The sequence below is a fragment of the Ovis aries genome, chromosome 17, assembly GCF_016772045.2.
Source record: "Ovis aries strain OAR_USU_Benz2616 breed Rambouillet chromosome 17, ARS-UI_Ramb_v3.0, whole genome shotgun sequence".
Classification (NCBI taxonomy): Eukaryota; Metazoa; Chordata; class Mammalia; order Artiodactyla; family Bovidae; genus Ovis; species Ovis aries.
In genome coordinates, this window is record NC_056070.1 from 30,158,180 (window position 1) to 30,178,345 (window position 20,166).

Genomic DNA, 20,166 nt, shown 5'->3' on the forward strand with positions numbered 1-20,166 from the left:
TAGTAGTCATGTATGGATGTGAGAGTTGGACCATAAAGAAAGCTGACTGCTGAAGAACTGATGCTTTGGAACTGTGGTGTTGGAGAAGACTCTTGAGAGTCCTTTGAACTGCAAGGAGATCTAACCAGTCAATCCTAAAGGAAATCAATCCTGACTATTCATTGGAAGGACTGATGCTGAAGTGCCAATACTTTGGCCACCTGATGCGAAGAGCTGACTCACTGGAAAAGACCCTGATGCTGGGAAAGATTGAAGGCAGGAGAAGGGGACGACAGAGGATGAGATGGTTGATGGCATCACTGACTCAATGGACATGAGTTTGAGCAAGCTCCAGGAGTTGGTGATGGACAGGGAAGCCTGGCGTGCTGCAGTCCATGGAGTTGCAAAGAGTCGGACATGACTGAGTGACTGAACTGACTGACTGTAAAGAGTAATTCCCCTCATCTCTATTTGGTAACCTTGAGGTGTGGTTTAGACAGGAAAGGAGATCAGTGTTAGATTCTTTCTCCCTAATTACTATTTCACAGTATTGGATGGGTTCCTTAGTATTCTCCAAAGTTGACCAATAACTTTCTGTTTTCTTTAGTACCATTATGAACTCATAGACTTAGATATATCTGATGTGTTTCAATCCAGTGTAGTTATTATCCTTATAGATGTTCAAGTGGGAGCCTCTTCAAGTTGTCTCCTAATTACTTGAACCTTAAATTAAACCTAGTAATTTTTGAAAGCTTCCTGGATGTCTGATATAACAAGATGTTGCCAAGTTTATCTTGTACATTTTCAGCCCTAAATCTGGATTCAGCCATTTCTCATAGTAGTCTTGGTTGCCTTAAGTGAAAAATATTATTTACATACAATGGCCTGGGTGCTAGTGATGTTCTAGTGGACAGAGCTAGGAAATATATTTCACTAGACAGAGCTAGAAAAAAAAAATATATATATTAAATGATTAAAAAACATACTACCGATCAATATAACATGTATGGTCTTTCTTTCAAAGCCCAGTTATAAATGATACTACATATAATTATTACATGCCTCCTTGGAAAATACTTAGAATAATGACTGATTTACAAAATAAGAAATAAACAATGAACTTTTCCTAAAATCCACTGCTTCTCTTACCAGTTCTGCAAAGTCTGCGGCCTCCAAGTCACTCAATGCCGTGTCTAATTCCAGCTATATGGGGAAAAAAAAAAAACTGTAACACAAACATTTAATTTATATTACTTAGTTTTTAGTACTGGCCATATAAAAGTGCTTAATTACTTGTGTGTGCTAAGTTGCTTCAGTCGTGTCTGACTCTTTGCGAACCCATGGACTGTAGCCACCAGGCTCCTCTGTCCATGTGATTCTCCAGGCAAGAATAATGGAGGGGGTTGCCATTTCCTCCTCCAATAATTACTTGAAGAAGTAAATAAATATCTCTCTCTCCTTTGTGTTATTTAAAGAATGTCCCAAAATGGAACATCTTGCTTTTTAAGCTTTGCAATTACAAAAATAAAATCAGTGTATTTTAACATACAGGCATTTTTCACTTACATCTTCATTACTGCAAAATGGGCTTCACTTTGTATTCAATGCAAACTAATTTATGAAGTTACAAAGCTGCTTTACAGTTTTGTCAGAAAAATTTTTAACTTATTAAAAATCTTAAGAGTAAAATAAATCAATCTTGATATAGCCAATCTATTATGAATTGTTTATTTTTCTATTTTCTATATATTTCTCAACAGTTGGATCTTGGAAAATATCAACATTCTTCCCTGTCTCTTGCCTTTAAATTCTTTTGTATAAAAAGACTGTTAATCTTTATTCATGGATTAAATCATGAAAGCAAGTGTTCCCCTGGAACCTGGCACAGTTTAACCACCCTACAGAGTTATTAGAAAAATCTCTTACTTAGGATTTAGCTTCTGTTCCTATGGAATTTGCCTGAACTCTTTCATGTATTTGTCCTTCCCTGAAGCATTCAAAATTTTAAGGCAGAATATATTTAATCTGAGGTTTAATCTGTAATGCATATATATAAACTGAAAACTATTGATAGTTAAAGTTTGTAGCATGTATGGTATTTGTGAAAAATAATCCTTGTTTTTTATTTTTTTTAAAGGCCAAGGGCACTCTCTGCAGGACCATTTCACAAACTGTGTCTTACTGAGATGACAGAAGCTTTGGAAACATTAGTCATGCCTCTCAATGCTTTTCACACAGTGTGACTTATTACTCATTTGTGACCCACATTTTTCTGCATCTAGCAAATACTTCATGTTCTCCTTTTTGTGGCTATAGTTTCTGTTGTGAAAAACTATAGGACAAAAAGAAAATTACCTACTTAAGATTTCTAATCACAGAAATGTTAAACAGGTTGCTATTCCTGCTACTGAACTCTATAGGCTAAAACACAAGGTTACTTCATACTCCTTAAGAGAAAAAGTAAAATATCTTTTCTCTTAATTATTCCAATGTATCTTAGGGAAAAAAAATTTTTTTTAAGTCTGACATACAAAATAAGGAAATTCTCAAACACCTGGGAAAGAAAACTAAAGTGCAACCTCACCATATACTAAACTCAGAACAAGTATATTTTTCTCCAACTTAAAAGCAATTATTCCCACCTAAAATTTATCAGGTACAAATTACCTCACACACCTATATGTTTTTAACTAAATTTCTCAAGGCACAAAATTTCTTACTATTTTCCATTGGAATATATATAGTCAATAAATCCTACTATTTTTAATCACAGTAAGAAATCTCAAAGGGAAAAGCAAAGCTTTTGAGTTCTTTGAGTCTGCTGATAAAACAAAAACAAAAACTTCAAGGATTACCATGTATTTAAAACCTTACATTCATCAGAGACTTTTAGATCACTTTATCAGAGAGTATCTATCTCTTTCCAAAAATATTATTCTTAATTCTCTTAACCATACTACAAAATGTGAAAACGTCTCAGCTATATCCTTTGTTTCCCGTGTACAAGTTCCACCTACCCAACTACACTGTGAGCATCCAAAGGACTTTTCTGGATTCCCAGAGCACAGCACACATCTGAGTACTTGGCACAGTAAAGGCTGACCTCCATATAGAAATGTCAGACTCAGAAAGTACAAGTACAGCCAAAGCTCTGGTGAGATAAAGCAACAGGTATGATTTGAGTCAAAAGATTACAGAATATACATCAGTTCACATGGTGATTTCTCAGTGTGATATTGTCTTAGGCTGTTAAAAATAAAGTATACAAGGTGGGGGGGGGTGGAGGGAGGGGACATGTGTATGCCTGTGGCTGATTGATGTTGATGTGTGCAGAAACCAACACAACTGTGAAGCAATTATCCTTCAATTAAAAATTAGTATATTTTTAAAAAGTATATAGTCCTTTTAATCAAATATATGCTAAGGGGAATAATGTCAATAAAAGAGAAATCTGAATACAGAAAGAAGCCTTCACATGGAATTTATAAGACTGAAATAGGCTGTATTTTTAAATGTCTTAAACTTCTTAGAAGGAAAATATTTAATCTTAATATATCCAAAGTCTAAAGACACTGCCCCCCAAAACATTTAGTCTTATATCTCTACTCTCACAGAAGAGACTATATACTTTGCGGAGAAAACATTTCTTTAAGTGAAGAGAGTCTTAGGGGAAAGAACTTGAGCAAAACTCATGAGATGATGGTGTGTGTGCTTAACTGCTCAGTGGTGTCTGACTCTTTGCAACTCCGTGGACCACAGTCCACCAGGCTTCTCTGTCTATGGAATTTTCCAGGAAAGAAAACTGGAGTGGGTTGCCATTTCCTACTCTAGGAAAGAGATGTTAGCGCCTCTGACAATGGGTCTTGTGTCTTTCAGAAGGAAAAAGACCCCAGAATGGACATGAGGCAGACTTTGGAACCAGGGTCTTTCTATATTAAATGTAAGGTTATCTAATTAAACTCTGTCTCTTATTCATGGGAGTAGAATTCTATATTTCATACTTTTCAGTATGGAAATGATTTAGGAAAATTATAATCATTGGCCTCAGATAAAAAAATGCAGCAGGAGGTAGTTGATAGAGGCAAGGACAAAAAAAGAATATCAGAAGGTAAAGTTTCCTTTAAAGATGCTCTAACCCCTCAACTCCCTCCAGTTATACGATATATACTACTACTTTCACAACTATAATTACAACAATGTGCAAGGCATGGCTCTTAAGCATTTTATGTATTATAACTTCTTTATGAAGTAGATACTATTATTGTTCCCATTTTACAGATGAGAAAACTGAGTAAAGAGACTGATATATCAGTTTAAATTATTATTAAACTGTCAAAAGGCATAATTATTTGATCATATAGAATTCCATGAAGAGAAGAATCTTGAATTGGGATTTTACTACAACATAGCTTGAGTTTCTTCATGGACAAGGAACTGCTATGGCATGGTGCCTCATTAATACTGTTACAAATGCTGTGGCTAAATATACTGCTGTTTATGAATATGTTTGAAGTGAGTCTTCAGTCATTCAGTCATTTCAATCCGTAGTTATTCTGGATCTAGAAATGACTAAAATCACATTGATAACCCTCATGAAGATTACCTTTGGGTGAGCTATCTATGGGACAAGGCTAAGGGTAATTACAGATGCTCATATAAACAAAGATTTTGGTATTATTCGTGGAGTTTGTATTTTAGTTAAGAATATTTGTTAGCCAATCATTTCATCCACTTAACTCAATGACCCGGCATTATAAAATCAAAACCACATAATTAAAAAGTAAGACACACATATAATTATGATTTCCAAAAAGTATTCCAAGTTTGAACAAAGCCTGAATGTTAAAGTAAGATGAGAGAACTAATTTTTATTTAGAAAAAGTTCACTGCACTGGACCTCCTACCATATCAACTAGTTGCCCTTTTAACTCTTACCCACAATCCTGAAAATAACAAAAAGCCTATGGGGGAGAAAAAAAAAGGGAAAATAAAGAATTATAAGGCAACTGGCTCTGATTCTTATTTATGACACCTAAGAGTACCTTAATTTCCTGGGGAAGTGTGAGCCACCGAACTCCAGGGAGATTGTCTAAAAGTACTGCACTGGAAGCATCATACTGCTGTGTGCTGGGACTGGCACTTGAATGTAGTTTAGTGGGCTGAAGTGCTCTTTGGAAAAACAAGCTGAAAAAATGGTCCAAACGAGGAACATTCTCAGCCTGGCAGAAGGCACTGAAAAAACAAGAGCTGTAATGTTAGAACAACACATGGAAATGGTGGTCATCGCTTGTACAATCCCAAAGGGACTGGATCTTGCCCAGCTACATAGGTTCTCTTCCTTACTCCTCCCTTCTTAATAAGAATTAATAGCCATAATGTTACTGATGGAGTATATTAAGAAAGTCACCCTGTCAATATTTTTTACCCTAAGACTTTATTCTCAAATGCACTGGGCAGATGGTACTATGGGAAAACCACAGGGCTAACACAAGTGGTGTATCTAAAACAGAATGGGCTGAAGTACCCTTTTGGCAAAAAATGTAAGTTGCTTTCACTTTTGATTATTTCTCAACCATTTACAACTCCCAATATCTTTCAGTCAGCATAGGATAACAAAAAGATTCTGAGCTTCTAGAACAGACCTGACTGAACTCACTGCTTTTCACTAGGTAGATCTCTCAGGAAAATCATCTAACCTTTCTCTGAACTTTTGTTCCCAAATGTAAAAGCAGGGATAATACAATCTAACTCTCGTGAAAAGTACCTAGTATAGAGTAAGTACTTATTATGCCTATTACTTACTGGTATACAGTAAACACATGATTAGTCTAAGTTATTTCCTCCCCTCTTTGCTAATGAAGGCACAGCTATTTAAAAACTAAAAAAAAAAAAAACAAAACAAAACCCTGGTTTCAGTGATGTAAAAGTAGTATAGCATTACCTACAACCACTCAGTGGTATAAACTACTGGATAACACAATAACTGATATATATGTATATATATACACACACCATTAATATATCAGAATAATATTCACTGATTCATTCAGCTAATTACTTGAGTGTCTACTGTGTTTCACGCACTATTCTCATGCATGGAGGTACAGCAATAAAAATAGACAAAAGACAAAGTCTCTACTCCCCTGGAGCTCCCATTCTATTGGAGAATGATGATAAATGATCAAAAAGTAAAAACATGAACTTGTACAAAGGACTAAGCAGAGAATAAGACTGAATGGGTGAGGTACTGGCTGGCTATTTTAAATCAAATGGTTAGGGAAGGATCTCTGAGAAGGAACAGGGCATTTAAGCTGAGGTCCTGATGTCAAGAGGGTCTAGTGAGATGGAAGAGTACAAAAGCCGGGGTGGGAACAGGCTTGATCAGGATGCCTGCAGAACAGTACAGAAAGGCGGTGGGGATTGAGACCTGAAATCAGAAAGGTATGTGGGAGCCACATAATAATGTAGAAAGATCATTCTAACTTTGGAAATTAAAGAGGCAAGAATGGAGGCAAAGTAATCAGGAAGTTACTGTAGTAATGAGCCGCAGCGGTAGTTGGACAGGGTTAATAGTGAAGATGGAGAGCAATGGATGGATTTGAGATTTGTTTTGGAGACAGGTTAATTAGGACTTGCTGATGGATTGGCTGGGAATGATGAAGGAAACATATCTTTAATTTGATCACAACATTACACTTTGTAAAGGTATAATCAGTTTTCTGTCACAGAGGACTAACCAGCTCACAACTTACAAATGATAATTTAAGTTTTGGACGTTTTAGTCATTTCATAATTTTTCACAATGGGCCTTTAATATCTTTCATAATCAGAAAACGTGATTAAAAATTATTGCAAAATGACTATTAATATCATGGATCCATACTGCTTCTTGGTTTCAAAAACTCAGTGGATCTTGACATTTATTATTTTAGTTTGCCTTTCAAATTCTAACTTGGGTAAGGAAAAAACTGCTTAAATTTGCTGACAACTTGGAGATGGAAGCTTAATATCAAAATGAAATTCAGAGAAATCAAGAGTCCCTTTGTCCTCAACCTACTTCATTGGAATTTATAGAACAACTCCAACTGCTTTATCTTCATATACAGAATTCATTACAGGAATTTAATCTTTGATCATCTCTAGTTTTTGAAAATAGAGATTCAGTTAGGGCAAGGCATAGCAATATTTGCTCATCTAGTATAAATTTAAGGAGGTAGTTTATAACCACCATAAGAGTCCTTACTTTCATTGGCTAACATTTTTCTTACTAGTAAAAGGTAAAAGCACTATATATGAATGCCCAGCCTTTTGTAGTTCACACATTTGGAAAATGCTAATATGTAATTCAATTTGAGAGGAAGGTGTCTCCTAAGAGGCTTCTGGAGGAAAATACTGCAAATTAGACAATTTCTCCAGATGACATCATCACAGAAAATTCCTTTAGGCAGCTCTGAGAACAGTGACAACAAAGCTGATACTACTATGGTTTGGAAAAGTGTATAAACTGTCTTTGGAATTTTTATATTGATATACTCTTAAGGCTTTAAATTAAAGGTACCATTTTAGCCCTCTGAAGTACTGGGAATTAACAACAATCCTCCAAAGAGAAAAAAATCTACTTCTCATAATTTTACATGTTCAAATGTTAAATGACTGCCTCAAATTTCCTCCTTCAGATCAAGAAAGATGTAGCACATACTGCAAGGTTAAAAAAACAAGAAGAAAAATATGCACACTGTGAGCTCACATGTAAAAAAAGAATGTGGATATTCATATTATATAGACAATATTAGGTTGGCCAGAAAGTTCATTCAGGTTTCTCTGTAACATCTTGAGGGAAAAAAAAAAAAACACGAACTTTTTGGCCAACCCAATATATGGAAGAATATACATGAAAATAAATAGTCGAGTACTTTCTCCATTCTGTCTTTTATTTATTGTTTTTTTACTAAAAAACTTTTTAAGGAAAAATATCACAGTATAGTAATTTGACAGTGGTCTTATAATCAGAAGAAAACACAAAAAACTTATTTGAAATCTTACTCTTTTCTGTATCTGTTCTGAAGAAATGCTCTTACATTTGCCCCTACAAAAATATATCAAATCACAATGTAATTGCGCTTACATCAGTATTTCACAAAACTTATGAGATCAAAAGAGAAAAAGCACCAGATCAAATGAAAAACTGCCTATAGCTGTAAACTAAAAGCCAGACATGAAGGATGAGAAAATAAGAAAACCAACCAACCAACAAACAACTAACTTGACAACCAAGAACACTATTAAGCACAAAAAGTAGTTTAGAATCATATACTTAAAATGTGAGATTCAATTCAAAGAAGTACTCACCTATCTAAGGAACCATACATAAATTTTAAGGTTTGGGCAACATCTTCTATCATATTCCTTAGCTGAGGAAGAGGTACTCTAAAAAAAAGCAAAATAACATCTGTTCATTTATAACATAGACAATTGATTTCATAACAAAAGAAGCAGATCTTAATATATATACATGAAAAATGTGAAAAGTGTGTATGTTAACTATGAGTACAGCTGTGTAAAATGATTGCTTCCTGCATAATTAAAAACTCTGATGTTTAGATTTGGGGTACTAACATGGGTCAAGTTCAAACTTTTATATCACCATCTACATGGAAATTACTTAATCCCTTTAGGATTTAATTTCCTTTATGTACTACGGGACCATAATCACGAAACCTTCTCAGGTTCATTTTGAGGATTCAATAAAAGTAATACGTTTAAGAAGTTGGTGTAATATCTGCGCCCATAGAAAGAAATGTGAATTCTTGACACTTTCCAGTAATACTAAAATCTCAATTGAACCTCTAACTCTTGTGACAAAAAGACACCCCTTAATGAAAGAGAAAGGAAAGAAAGTAGGAGAAAGGAGAGAAAGTAGGAGAAAGGAAAGAAATGGACTTAACACTTTCTTATTGAATCCTTGTAGGAATTTTACAAAGCAGGTCTTATTATTGCCATTACATCAATGGGTAAACTGAGGTTTAAGAAGTAACTTCTGCAAGGAAACCCAGGGAGCAGAACCTGCTGGTGGGCTCCAAAGTTACTCTCTCTACTACCTTACACTGTCTTCCTGGTTATGTCCTCAGCATTCCCTGCAGCCATCACAGTAAGATGATCTCCCCACCGAGAAAACACACGTTACTACTGGAGTATATGCCCCACTCTGTCCTCTGTGGGCCAATGCTTTTCTCATCCTGACTGTAAAAGATATAGTGATGAAGAAAGAAACATACAGACGGTGGCATTAAGACACACAGGGAAAAAAATCCCAGGGACGCCAGTTCAATTACAAACCACATGCATGATGTTGGAGATACAGAGATGTACAAACTGACACTGAGGAGGCGCTTGAGCATGATCTCTCAATACTCTACTTCCCAACCAGAACAAATGAGAACAATAATAACTACCTTTCACAGTCATGTGAAACAAGATGAAACAAGGAAAAAGTCTGCTACAGAGCGGTTGATATGAGCAATAAGACAGCTGGGTGAAGAGGTGGCTGGGACTATTTCCGACTTGAAGCTCGGGTTAGAGAAGGAGGAGGACCTTCCAATTCATTCTAACTTAACAAGCCAAGTTCTCTAGGAAGGAAATGACATAAGAATTTAGGAGAGGCCCCCTCCCCAGCCCCACCCCAGTAATAAAGACTGAGAAAATGGCTAGAGCATAATCTCCTTATCGAGCAAAACCTTGATCCAGAGCTCAGCAGTGACAGTCCTTTTTTGGCTTCAGGGCAAAACCTGTGGACTCTGTCTCTAGCTGACTAAATGTGACTGGTGGCATCACATGGTGACATCAGAATGTGGGAGAGCAGCCTCTGCCCAGTTCTTTAGCTGGGCCTTCCTCTTTGCTCTCTAACTGCCCACACGACCTTATCTTACCACTGTATTATCTGTATCTTTTGCCTTTTGGGCTACTACAAAAGTCTAAAGGCACTACCCTGCCTTTTACCTGCCACTGCACTGTAAAGCATCTTATTCTGGATATTCTCCAATCTGTATAAACCCATACTGTGAAACCTCATGTGAAGAGTTGACTCATTGGAAAAAACTCTGATGCTGGGAGGGATTGGGGGCGGGAGAAGGGGACGACAGAGGATGAGATGGTTGGATGGCATCACCGACTCTATGGACATCAGTCTGGGTAAACTCCAGGAGTTGGTGATAGACAGGGAGGCCTGGTGTGCTGCAATTCATGGGGTCGCCAAGAGTCGGACACGACTGAGCGACTGAACTGAACTGATACTGTAAAAACAACTCAATTTTTCATTATACAACCCATGGCATAGGGCAGTCTCCTAGCAGGGTTCATTATAGTCCTTTTTCAGACAGAAAAATGCACATGCATCCTAAGTCACTTCAGTCGTGTCTGACTCTTTGTGACCCTATAGAGTGTAGCCTGCTGGGCTCCTCTATTGATGGGATTCTCCAGGCAAGAATACTGGAGTGGGTTGCCGTGCCCTTCTCCAAGGGATCTTCCCGACCTAGGGACTGAATTCGCGTCTATTATGTCTCCTGCATTGGCAGACGGGTTCTTTACCACTAGCACCACCTGGGAAGCCTGAAAAATGCACGTTAGCTGGTTAAAGAGAACCATCATGTAACAGTACCACTATCCTATCATATGAACATTTTTGATTCTCTTTCTGTCCAAAATTAAAGACCTTTTTAAAACACAATCATTTTAATATTTTTCACTGCAGCCTCCTCTGGAGTTCCTGTTTGTGGTGTTGAAACAAGTCCACACATTGTTTGATACTGTTGCTTTTGAGTGTGGGCTGGATTTAGTAACTCACTTCTAACACATATATAGATAAATGTCAGCCTGCTCTTATAGCCAACTATTAAAATAGGAAATATTTCAGAATACTTACAAAAAAGTTAAGAAGGGGACTGTGATAAGACATACCATTAAAGAAATCATTTTAAAGTTAAATATTCATTATTTCATCAAAGATACTCAACATCAAGGCAAAACATCTTTCTGCTGACCTTTAATTCTCCAAAATCACCAACAGGAAAAAGAACAAAAACTGTAAACATGCAAAATCCAAACCATGATACCGTCAAAAGTCTGAGCAGAGGACAAGCTGATCTCAGCCACCTCTGTACTGGTCGCATCTTAGAGGAAATGGTATTGACGGCCTTGCTAATTAATCTAGGTGGGCTGTCCTGGTACCTTGCTGCACCCTTCATACCAAATGAACACAGGTAGCCATTAAACCAGTGCAGCAAACCTTTCAATTGTAAAACTTCCTCAATTGACCTTTTGACAAAAATGTCTCATTTTAATGAAACAGACTTTATCAGCAGTATTTTAAAAACGAATGTAAGGTAAACAAAAATCCCAACTTACTCCTCGGCAGGCAGGCCAATTAATAACAGCTTGTCAGTTTCTTTCCAATAAGCTATATGAATTTGTTTTCCATTTAAAAGAAGGGATGAGCTAAGGAAAAAACAGAGTCAAAATGAAATTAAGAATATCTTTAAATGTCATAAAATTATAAACAGTCATTTAGAAAAGATTACATATGGTATGATTTAAGAACTACATGGTTAATAAGCAAATTTCTTGGCATATACCTAATTGCCACACAGAAAAGGCAAGGAATTGTACAACATAAGCATATTCTAAAATACATACTTCAAAAAGCTCACAAAAACCTGGTCAAACAAAAGTAGACTCATTATAGCAAAAAACTACTGAAACACTTTTGCTAACATTAATTGACTATATACACATTTTTTTAAAGAAGAAAGCTTCCATCTCAGTGTGTCAACAAATTTTTACTGATTATCTATTTATGAAACTAATTTACTAAAAGAGATTACAAAGAAGGAAGATGTAGTCCCAGGCTCAAAACATGATCACTTAGTACAGAACACGTAAATAAGTAACCAAAATGTTGTCAGATTTAAACGTATTCTCAAGGAAACATTTGGAGTAATAGATATATTCATGATGGTGATGGTTTCAGGGTCTATACCAATGTCAAAAACGATCAAATTATACAGTTTACATATGTGCCATTTACTCTACTTCAATTATATTTCAATTAATTTGGAAAACAATGTGTTCTAAAGAGAGATACAACAATAAACTATGGAAACATAATATGATTCAATCTTATAGTGTGGGGAGGTGGTGAGAAGGTGTTTTCTTTGAAATTAAAATATGTCCATCAATCTTTATCTATTGCATCCCAGGACATAGTGTACTTTCTATACTATAGTAGATCAGTATATGAGATTTTTAAAAGGATATTAGTTTTGCCTTAATAAGGTTTAAAAAATGCATGTACTTTTAGACAAATATTAGATTATAGTCATAATTAATTTTACTATAGTTTTAAAACTGTATGCAACAAAAGACACATGTTGCTAAGGCATCCCTGAAATAATAATAATCTTCATACTCTTTCAAAAAAGTTTTTCCTATATATATTTAGTTTTCCACATCTGATGATAGTTTAGTTGCTAAGTCTTGTCCAACTCTGCAACCCATGGACTGTAGCCTGCCAGGCTCCTCTGTGTATAGGATTTCCCAGGTAAGAATACTGGAATGGGTTGCCATTTCCTTTTCCAAGGGATCTTCCCAACCCAGTGACTGAACTTGCATCTCCTACATTGGCAGGCAGATTCTTTACCGCTGAGCCACCAGGGAAGCTGCTTCCACATGTCTAATCCATATCTTATCTAACAAAGATCTAAATATCAAAGATCTAAAGTATCTAGAAAAATAAAATCCACATGGAGAAACTTAAAACACATCTTCTTACTAAAAAGATTAAAAATGAGGCCTGCACCTTAAAAACATGTTAAGAGAAGGAAGCTAGTCACAAATAACGACATATTTCAATTTCTTTCTTACAAAATGTCCAGAGTAGGGAAATCTATACAGACAAAAAGTGGATTAGTGGGTGCTTAGGGTTTGGGGGTGGGCAGGTGAGTGAACTGCTGCAAGGTACAGAGTTCTTCTTTCAGATAATTAAAGTGTTCAAAAACTGACTCTGGTGACGGTTTCACATCATCTTCAAATACCAAAAACCAGCCAACTGTATACTTTAAGTGGGTGAATTGGATGCTATATGAACCGTATCTCAATAAAACTATTAAAAAATGTTTAATGCCTATGACATGCTTTTATGAATGTGTGTGCTGTGCTTAGTCGCTCAGTTGCGTCCAACTCTTTGTGACCCCATGGACTGCAGCCCGCCAGGCTCCATGGGGATTCTCCAGGCAAGAATACTGGAGTGGGTTGCCATGCCCTCCTCCAGGTTTATGAATGTGAATATATTCTAAATGGAGCCTCGGTTACTAGCATTCTGTAATGAACTAGTCTTTTATATATACGCTATATTAAAAGTCCCAGAGTTAAATATCACTTTCATTTAGAGAAACAAAAAATTCTTCCTGTTATCTTGCAGATCCTATCTATTAAGATCCTAGACAACAGCACAGGAAACTATACTCAATACTTTATAATTACCTATTACAAAGGGAAAAGAATCTGAAAAAGGATGTGTGTGTGTGTGTGTGTGTGTGTGTACACTGTGCTGTATACCTGAAATTAACACATTATAAACCAACAATATACTTCAATAAAGAATAAAATCCTAAAGGTGTCATTTTAATCAGAAGATTGGAAAAGAAAAGCTAAAGCCTAGAAAATCCAACTTGATATCGTATCAGTATCGAAGGGCTCATAAAATTTGAGATAAACTTTTTTTTTTGGTAAAGTCCAGACTGTTGAAAGGAGAAGGCAGTGGCACCCCACTCCAGTGCTCTTGCCTGGAGAATCCCATGGACGGAGGAGCCTGGTAGGCTGCAGTCCTTGGGGTCGCTAAGAGTCGGACACGACTGAGCGACTTCACTTTCATGCATTGGTGAAGGAAATGGCAGCCCACTCCAGTGTTCTTGCCTGGAGAATCCCAGGGACGGGGGAGCCTGGTGGGCTGCCGTCTATGGAGTCGCACAGAGTCAGACACAACTGAAGTGACTTAGCAACTTAGCAAACTGTTGAAATATCAAGAAAAATAGTTTATAATTTGTAGATCTATTTTATGAAAAAAAGCAAAAAAAAAAAAACAAACCCCAAAAAACCTCAAAAACTTTGAAGCCCCCCCTTTCCATAAGTTAACTATAAAATTTCAAAGTCAGGAAATATTATAGATGATACCTTCTGAATACTCTTTTCTAAAGTGTATGTGTATTGTGTGTTTTTCTATCATTGTTTTAAGAACAAAACATTTTGATCTATATGAAAAATTTGTATTCAGTCATCCTTACCAAACACAAAGCTATTGTCAAGCAAGTTAATAATCAAGATACAATCATGAAAAAGCCAAAATTCATCATAATGCCATGCTTAATAGAGACCACTTTTATGAAAAAATTCTAAAATGCAGATCATTAGTCTAATTTTGTTATGTAAAATGTGCCCAAACACCCAGATCTACAGCTGTACTGAGAATATAATTTTCAACAGATGAGTAGTAGAAACAACCGAGGTGAGAAAGAAATTATCCATAGATATCATACCTGCCATATAAATATTTCCATTATTGATATAAACATATTTGTATAACAGATACCTGCATTAGTGTTTTGTCAGAACCAAGGTAAAGAACTGGAAAGAAAGAGAATCAAAGCTAAATAAAAGTCAGTTATTACCTTGTAACTTGTGTCCCAGTTACATTTTCCAACATGTCACAGAGTGTGAGAAATATCCCTCTCACACTCTGGAGTTTCTGAGATGCCTCAGAAACTGGATAATGATAAAGGATTTCCTGCTGTTAAATGAAAAGAAACAGAAATGTCAATCCTTCTGAAATTTTCCAACAATGATTTTTTTCATGCCAAGTATAGAGTTCGAATTAAGGAAAAAACAAACAAAAATGACTCCTTTCAGCTTCAGTGGGAGTTTTATGCAAACATAAGAAGAAAAGTATGCCTGGAATTTTAACACATATGCACATTTAAAATAAGTTAGACTATCAAAATTGGTCATGATATATATGCTGAGGAGAATACTGATTAGTTGGAATAGTTAAAACCAATTACCAGCAATGCTTCAAATATTAATCTCCTTTACAATAAATTTAAATACTAACAAACATTTATATTTCATTATATAGATATTCTTGTCTCCTATGGTTACATATGCACACAGACACTAAATGAAACTTTAAGGAGTCTTTAAATTTAATTACTTTCATTACTGACTTTTAAAAGATAAGCTTCATCTTTGGTAAAATCATAAAATTTTTATTTAAACACAAGGCTGTAATTAAATTTACAGAGTGACAATACAAAATTAAAGTCATGCAGATAAGAAGAAAGAAGTATTAACGATACTATAAAATCTTCGGTTTCAATTTGAAAGCATTTGCCTGTCATAAATTAATTTGAATTCAACCTTTAAAAGGGACATTTTAAATTATGGAAAATACTAAATCCATAGGATTATTCACAAAATGCTTAATGGTTTTCTGTTTTCAAGAAGAGTATATTCCGAGGAAACAAATATTTTCATAAAATTAAATACATTTCAAAACCAGGCTGTGCATTGTTAGTACTTTTCCATGAAGAGATGACCCAATCTGTACCTCACTTTTTTGCTGTTACTTAAAACAAAATGGTATTTTTTCTACAACAAATTAGAAGCAAGCAAAATAAAAATTTCTAGATAGAAACCATAGAGAATTCAGAGTAATTTCCACTTATGATATTCAATGACAATATCCTTAAATATTAATATAACCATGACTGACACTCAAACTTTTAAAATGCTGTATCTTTTCTTCGGTTCTCTCTCTAAAGAATGTTCTACACTTTGCTTTCGTCTCTCTTTAAAAGAAACAATTATGTGGCTTGGAGTCCATGTCTTAGCAACTTCCATATTAGGATAAAATATAAATAATAATAAACTGGACACATCTGTTTTTTATACTTACCAAGCACATTTAATATATGCAAACTGCTATGGAAGATGTGTGCTAAATACAGCCTGCTTAATAACCTGAATTTCTGGTAGTATTTCTAGTGTAAAAGTAATCACAAAACATTTTATCTCTAAAAATTAAGTCAAACACCCGTTAAGATCTTCTGTTATGTCCATTTAATAAATCTGAACCTTAACTGGCAAACAAATTTACAGTATTTAGCCAAATACCCAACACCACTTTAAACAAATAACCATATAGTCTTCGATTAGTTTTTTTAAAGTCCAAATCTTGTAACTTGAAGAAAACAAGCTGTTATTAAATATGTAACTCATGAAAACAAAATGACCCTATGACATTTAATTGTAAAATAAGTAATACCAGAATACAAAGGTCATTTGAGAAACTCTCTGCTTCAACCTCTGCAGCAACCAGCCCACAAAGCCTCACTATTCAAGACCTGGCAAGCGCCACAGCTCCTAACCAACTTAATTAGCTGCGTTTTAAAGCACTTGTTAGTAGCATGCATTTGCAGCAGCTTCCACTCTGTTCAGTAAGAATAAAAAGCCTCTCCTAATGACAGTGTTGATACAGGCCTGTCAACTGACCGAGACCTGTTCATTAGAGAAACACCGACACACTTTCCCATGGAAAGAAAGGCGAGGATGACAAAAGGCCTCAGCACTATCCTACTCCAAGACAACCTGGAAAGATTCAGGGTGCTACCATCTCAGAAATATGCTGTGTGTTTTATTTAATACATAGTTAAATTTCTCACTTGTTCTAAAGATACAAGGGACTAGTAATATGTGCAAGAAATTAGAATTATCACCTCTAGGTCTCCATGTATTCTTCAGAGCACAGCAAATTATAAAAATATGTGTAAGTAAATTCCTTCCTTTCCAGTTCAGTTATTGGCTAAATTCTGACATATGAAAAAGCAACACAAGGAAATATACACTTTGAATAAAAATGGACTTGTCATTGACATTATAGACTGCAAGGATTTCAAAACGAAAGAAATATAAATTAGGTCTATACTTTAATGGTTTTTAAAATTATTATTTAATTATTTATTTTTTGGCAGCATCTTGCAGCATGTGGGATCTTAGTTCCTCAACCAGGGATGGAACCTGCACCCCTGCAGTAGAAGTTCAGAGTCGTAACCAGGGAAGTCCCAGTAAAAACTTTTTTGATTTCATTTCTGCTCAAAGCATTATGGTACCCTAGGTGCTCTGAGACCCTCGTGCTGTAAAACAACCAGACTCGTGGCCAAAATATACTTGTTGAACTGCTCAATATAAAAGAACTAGAGAAGTCTCCAGTGATATTCCTCTCCATACCCTTCCTTCAGCACTGCAAAGCAAGTTGGGGCCTCAGCTGGGATTGGTAAGTAGAGGCCAGAAGTACAGAGGCAGGTTGTATTGAGGGCTGATACATACAGTGTCTTTGGTCAGGACACTGAGCTTTGGGCCAATAGCTAGGTAGGTGAGTTGAGCCTAGGACCATCGTGTTAAACCCAGAGCTTAGGGTGAGGCTGAAGTGCCCTACGTCAGTGACAGAAGCAGAAGAAGCAAATTCTCCTTGCAGGAAGGTATTCCCCATTTAGAACCAAAGGATGCCCAAAGATAAAAATCAAGCAGCAAGTTTAGTCAGTGACACCCTAGAACATAACAAGGTAAGCCACCACAAGTCAGAGTCCCCAACAGCAGAAGAGATCTGTATGAGAGGCTTAGAGAAAGTAAAGAATCACAAAGACAAGCAAGCAACAAGGGATTATCAGGAATAGTCCAGCAGATTTGCATGTAAATTAGTTAAAAACGTTGCAGGAGTTTCTCAAAATAAAAATGGGACTGTTTAAACAAACAAATACCACGGAGAGGTTAAAAAGCAGTTTGGACGTAGCAGAAGCAAGAAACTGGACACAGAAGATACAACCGATCTTGAAAAGGAATAATGGAGTCATTAATTAATATCAACTACGGAAGTCAAAAGACAAAGAAATACTGTCTTCAAACAGATTAGAGAAAAAAATTTTCTGTTTAGTTGGCATGACCAGTGCCATGCGTTGACTTCATATTCTTGGCGACACAAGAAGACTTACAAAGGAAGTATTACAGGAAGAATTACAAAGCTACCTCTCAAGAAGGGTGAAAAAGGCAGCATCAGATAAATAACAACAAAAAGAATTCAGTGAAAGAGAAATGCCTAAAGTATAAGTTTTAGGAAGAAGAAAAATAACCAAATAAGATGAGATATAAGAATAGTGAATTTAAAAAAGTAAATATACATGCAAATTTAAAGATGATTCATCTGTATGAAATATGATGCATAAAATATGAACTTTATGATATATAATTTATACATTCTGTAGTATATAAAATACAATAATAAATAGTAGTACCAGTAGTATAATTATGCCCAATTTGTAGAATTTTAAAAAACGATGGCACTTAACTGCTGATGGTAATAGCATGTATGTGAAGAGGGGAAAATTGGAGTTAAGGTGTACTAAGGGCTTTGAATTATTTTGAAAAAGAGCTAAGATAGTGTTTAACTTTAGAATCTGTTAAGACAAATATCATGAGAAAATATTTAGAGTAATCACAAGAAAAGAGAAATAAGAACATACAGCAAGAATAACAATGATACAAGCAACCAAGTATAGGTTAAGAAATATCATGGAAAAAGCAGTTCAAATAGACATTTTAAAAGAAGATAAGGAGAAACAAATTCAAATATTTTAGTAATCTCTATAAATGGGCTCACTGAGCTTGTCAGTGTGAAGACTGCTGTGTGGAAGAGAGATACCAAAAATACAAGACATAGAATGGCTGAGGAAGCTTACTATGCATTTGGAAATCTACAAAGAAGTCCTTGTCCTTACTTTTTTCCTTTGCACTTTTGAAAAGACACTTACCTCTTCCTTTGATGTTTCTGAGTCAAGCTGTAGTGTGAGGTACATAATGATGTGAGGAGTGTTTAGAATATTCTGCTGGATACCTTCTACCTCTTCTCCCCACAGAAGTTTGACTAGATCACTTGTGTTCGACTGTGCCTTTTTCTGTCTTGGTTGAGCTGTTTCCTTTTTCACAGCATATGCATTTTCGAATGTCAGTTTCACCTTTAAACAAATTAAAAGGTATTGATTTTATAACAAGGGAAAATCAGCAGTGGTTTTCACAAAGAAGACTGTACATGCACATTCACTCCAGCATGCATAAAATCACTGTAGAGTATGGGCTCCTTGAAGGCAGGAACTGTGGATTCTATGTTTATTTGTATCTCCAGCTCCTAGGACAATGGCTGGCACGTATTATTACAAACGTTTATTGAGTAAGAATGTATAAATCTCTGTACCTAAGTTCATTCATTTAAACGTAGTCACTGTATTTTAGGGACTTCCCAGGTGGTGCTAGTGGTAAAAAACCTGCCAGCCAATGGAGGAGGATAAAAGACGTGGATTAGATCCCTGGGTTGGGGAAGATACCCTGGAGGAGGAAATGGCAAGCCACTCCAGTGTTCTTACCTGGAGAATCCCATGGACAGAGGAGCCTGGCGGGCTACAGTCCATGGGGTCACAAAGAGTGGGACTGAGCGACTAACACACACACATAGGATTCTAAGTATTGACAACAAATACAAGATATGCATGGGAAAACAAAAGTTAGTATGAGCTGATAGTGTAATAAAGAGTAACACTACATTACAAATGCTAACAGCACTGACTCATCTGGGGAAATTAGCAGGAAGAGATTCAGGATTAAAAGCAGGAAGAGATTCAGGATAATAAGATTCAGGATTAAAACCTCATACAACCAGAATTAGCTCTCCTTTCAAACGGTGATATTCAAATATTCTTCTCTTAGATATTCTTTGTGGTCCTTTAAAATAAAGGCTAATAAGAACAAAAACTTATCAACATAAGTTTTTGGATCTTGAACTGTGGCCCTAAGAAGATTATCTATCTTATCAAGATAGTTTTAATTTCATGGCTTGATGTCAAATAAGATTGGTAAGAGTCCAGAATGTGGCCATTTTCCAGTTGTTGAAAGGTAGCTTCCACTTCTCAATTACCTTTCCTTGAAAAAGGAGATATGTGTCTAGATGCCAGCTGGCCAAAGAGAACTTGCTTATCTCGAAGAAGCACCAGTGTGTATCTCGACTAAAAGAAGTTGTCACTAAATATAGTTAATTTT

At 35.8% G+C, this 20,166-nt stretch overlaps 1 protein-coding gene across 1 annotated transcript in view; it reads right to left on the reverse strand.

The window, feature by feature from the left end:
• INTU (inturned planar cell polarity protein) overlaps positions 1-20,166 on the reverse strand; it is an 80,520-nt gene that overhangs the window by 26,569 nt on the left and 33,785 nt on the right. The window contains exons 4-9 of the mRNA XM_004017263.5: positions 18,888-19,091; positions 14,697-14,815; positions 11,380-11,469; positions 8,329-8,406; positions 5,022-5,211; positions 1,129-1,182 (exon numbers count right to left, since the gene is read on the reverse strand). Of these exons, the coding sequence (XP_004017312.3) occupies positions 1,129-1,182; positions 5,022-5,211; positions 8,329-8,406; positions 11,380-11,469; positions 14,697-14,815; positions 18,888-19,091 (735 nt within the window). The remainder of the gene's footprint in view (positions 1-1,128; positions 1,183-5,021; positions 5,212-8,328; positions 8,407-11,379; positions 11,470-14,696; positions 14,816-18,887; positions 19,092-20,166) is intronic.